We start from the raw sequence: 3,924 nt of genomic DNA, 5'->3' as shown, positions 1-3,924 counted from the left end.
GGAACCTGGTCAGGCCCTGCAGGGATGGATGCAACTAGGAAGGCCAAGGCCCAGTTGGAACTAATTCTGGCAAAAGAGGTTAAAGACAACAAAAAAGGCTTTTTTAGGTACAACAATAACAAAAGGAAGACCGGGGAAAACGTGGGCCTGCTGTTGAACAAGGCGGGTGCCCTGGTAACAGGAGACACTGAGAAAGCAGAGATACTGAATGCTTTCAGAGGGGCCTGGAGCATCTCCCGTATGAGAAGAGGCTGAGAGAGCTGGGACTCTTCAGCCTGGAGAAGAGAAGACTGAGAGGGGATCTTATCAATGTCTGTAAATACCTGAAATGTAGGGGCCAAATGGATGGGGCCGGGCTCTTTTTGGTTGTGCCCAGTGACAGGACAAGGGGCAGTGGGCACAAACTGGAACACCAGAGGTTCCACACAAACTTAAGGAGAAAATTCTTTACTGTGAGGGTGACAGAGCACTGGAACAGGCTGCCCAGAGAGGTTGTGGAGTCTCCATCTCTGGAGATGTTCAAAACCCACCTGGATGCTTTCCTGTGCAACCTTTTGTAGGGAACCTGCTTTGGCAGGGGAGTTGGACTAGATGATCTCCTGAGGTCCCTTCCAAACCCCTACCATTCTGTGATTCTGTGATTCTGTGATTCTGTGATTTAGTGATGTCCCCTTGATAGTCCCTTCAGGTGAACTTGACTTCTAGAGTTATTCCAATTCTGTTGAGTTTATTTTATGTTGGCACAGTAAGTGTGTTTGTGTCACTGTATTTTCAGCACTATATTCCTGTCAGACCAAAGGATTATTTAGGAGTTTAGTGCTAGTGCTCTCTAGCATAATTTGTAACATCTAGAACTTTCTAGGATTTTGATTTCCTTGCATCTGTTTTGGCTCCAAGTTACTTGATTAGGAATTGAGGCAGTGTCTTAGATGCTCTTTCCATACCAAAATCTGTACTAAATAGAACATGAAAGATCAACCAGAACACTCTTAATTGCAACATGTTCATTTTAAGTAAGAATCCTGATAGCAAAGAATCTAATTCTATTGATGTTGTATTGACAGGTTTTGAAGCTTTTTAAATTATTACACAGAACCCGGCAAGAAGTTTTTAAAAATGATACCAGAGCCCTTGAAGGTGAGATATGTTTTCTGTGTAGTGTATGCTTACCCATCTTTCTGTAGAACTTTCTTCTCCAAGTACACAGAGAGTTCTTAACATAATCTTCCTTTGAATTACTCCCTTCCACATTTTATAGGTAATCACTAGGAAAACTTGTGTGTTCATAGCCAGACATCCTTTAATTTCAAAGACAAACCTGGTTGTTAGACTAAAACACTCAAGCTATATTTCATAAGGAGAACAGCTCTCCTTGAAACCTTGGTCATCTTCCTGTGACTGTTTTGGTTTTGGTTTTGTTTTTTACTTCCTGTCTTCGGTCCAGTGAAATCATGTTTAACTATACTAAGTGTTTGAGATTATTAACTTTATGTGCAGTTGATCCTTAGGGGATAAATGCTGCTTTTTTAGTAAACCAACTTTAGTAGTGGCTTCCACATGTTAGCTGTTTATAAAGCTCAGAATGCTAGACAGTGAGTCATATTTTATTCCTATAGCAGTCAACTTAAAATATTAAATCACCTGCATTCCATGGAAGTCTGTGGTGGGTTGACCCTGGCTAGAGGCCAGATGCCCACCAAAGCCCACTCTATCACTCCCCCTTCTCAACTGGGCAGGGAGAGAAAATAAGATGGAACACAAAAAAACAAACTCATGGGTTGAGACAAAGGCAGTTTAATAGAAGCAAAGCAAAGCTGTGTGCACAGAAGCAAAAGAACAAAATATTTATTCTCTACTTCCCATCAGCAGGTGATGTCTGGCCACTTCCCGGGAAGCAGGGCTTCAGTATATGCATAGCAATTACCCCAGAGGGCAAATGTGAATAACGAACACTCCCCTCACCCTCTCCGTTCTCCTTGTTTTATTTGTGAGCAGATGTCATATGGTGTGGAATATCCCTTTGGCCATTTTGGGTCCTGGCTGTGTCCCCTCCCAAGACCTTCCCCACCCCCAGCCTACTAGGGGGAGAGCCAGCCTTGGTGCTGTGCTAGCACTGCTCAGCTGTAACCAAAACACGGGTGTTATCAACACCCCTCGAGCCACCAATACAAAACACAGCACTCTGAGGGCTGCCACGGGGAAAATCAACTTCATCCCAGCACAAAGTCTTATATTAAGGTACGTCAGATAAGAGTGCACCAGGATGGTGCTATAAAGGACATAGGATTCTGATCTTTGAGGCAGTGACAAAGACAAGATAAAATTTTTTGTTCATACTTCAAGTTTTTTGTTTACTTTATTTAGCTGCAAGACAAAAGATAAATGAAGAATTCAAAAAAAACCAAGATGAGACATCTGAAGAGAAGATAAATGAGGTACTTCTTGTTTTCATTGTTTTTTTCCACTTTGCATATGAATACTTATATTGGAGCTTTTTACTTAAATGATGTCTAAACCAGTGTAAGTACTTACTGAGACATTGTGAGAACCAGTTTGAAAAGGCTTTTACATGGATCTTTGTTTATAAATATATTGATATCTCTGTTGGTATTGATAGTATGTTATAGAATTTTGTGCATACAATAATACATAGGGAGAAAGTGTCTTCACGTGGTTCAATATGCTTATTTTGAAGCTTATAGTAAAATTATGGAAAAAAATGGTTTATGTTGCTATTTTAATGTACATACTTTGTATACTTCGCTCATAGTATCTATCTGAGCTGTGGTCACTTAAGTGCCCCTATAGTAATATGCCTGTGTTTGTGTTCTCAGTGTCTGATCTGTTAAATTGTTTATTCTTTTTGTTACAGATTATAGGAAGATTACTTGCTGTAGTTTTTAAAGATATATTTGTTAGGAATGGCAACCTACAAAATACATATATGTAGCTTTTTAATATGGGTTAATTGATATCTTGATTAAATGTGTCAGTGGAAGAAATTCTTGCCTTTAATCACAACTACAAGATCCTAGAACATCATAGAAGCTGTCACATTTATTATGTCTACACATATGTATACTGAATAGACTCAGATGCAGGGGAACTGAATCAAGTGATACACAGGACTTGTGAGAATTTGGGCACTTGCCTGCATAAACATGAGGGTGTTAGTGTTCTGCTTTGAACAGCAGCTAAAAAAAATAATATTGAGCAACCAAATGTGCATTACTTTGCCAGAATAGAAAGCTGCAATGTCTTCTAATATGGCATCAAATACTTAGTTACGTAGTGACCTGAGGAGGTAGGATCTTCGGGATCAGAATGTGAGACGTGGCAGCTGAATCCACTGCAGCATTTTAGTTCAGATCAGGAGTGCCCTTTTGAAGTTACTTCAGTTATGTCCATGTGCTGTGATTTGGCTTGTTTTGTGAAGCAGTCTCAGAGCAAATGGCAGAATTACTTTAAGATGAATCTGAAGTGAAAGGTGTGCTTCAGGACCATGCAGTCTAGCTGCTAATGGGCATTCAGTAGGGGGAACTGAAGGATACCTCCTCCAAATGCTTAAAAGTGAAAGGGAGGAAGAGAAATTCAGTGTAGATGTCAAGTCTTGAGCTCTAAATCTTGCAAAGATTCCCTTCTGTTGCTACACATTACTTCCAAGTGTAAGCATGTCTCCCAAAGCATCTTGCTTGTGCAATTTCATTTCTTTCTCACGCAAATGTCATGCAAACAGGTATTAGGCTTTGCTTAATTGCTGAGCCAAACTAGCAAGGGTGCTTCTGCTTATCCTCTTAATGAGGGAAGGAATTCTAGGCCCTCTGCCAAATATTAATGCCTCTGCTAATCTTTAGGTAGTGCCTTGTTCCTGTACTGCTTTTCTGTGAAACCTAAGCATTCGTAATTCTTGTCATGTTTTGCCCT

General features: G+C 40.3%; 1 protein-coding gene across 1 annotated transcript in view; it reads left to right on the top strand.

Moving 5' to 3' along the window:
- Positions 1–1,064: 1,064 nt before the first annotated feature.
- LYRM7 (LYR motif containing 7) overlaps positions 1,065–3,924 on the top strand; it is a gene marked incomplete at its 5' end in the record, with an annotated part of 9,755 nt that continues 6,895 nt past the window's right edge. Inside the window, 2 exons of the mRNA XM_010173088.2 lie at positions 1,065–1,137; positions 2,365–2,435. Of these exons, the coding sequence (XP_010171390.2) occupies positions 1,065–1,137; positions 2,365–2,435 (144 nt within the window). The remainder of the gene's footprint in view (positions 1,138–2,364; positions 2,436–3,924) is intronic.

This window comes from Antrostomus carolinensis, unplaced genomic scaffold (assembly GCF_000700745.2).
Source record: "Antrostomus carolinensis isolate BGI_N321 unplaced genomic scaffold, ASM70074v2 scaffold14418, whole genome shotgun sequence".
Classification (NCBI taxonomy): Eukaryota; Metazoa; Chordata; class Aves; order Caprimulgiformes; family Caprimulgidae; genus Antrostomus; species Antrostomus carolinensis.
Note: the sequence above shows the minus strand (reverse complement) of the source record. Positions and strands in the feature narration are given on the sequence as shown.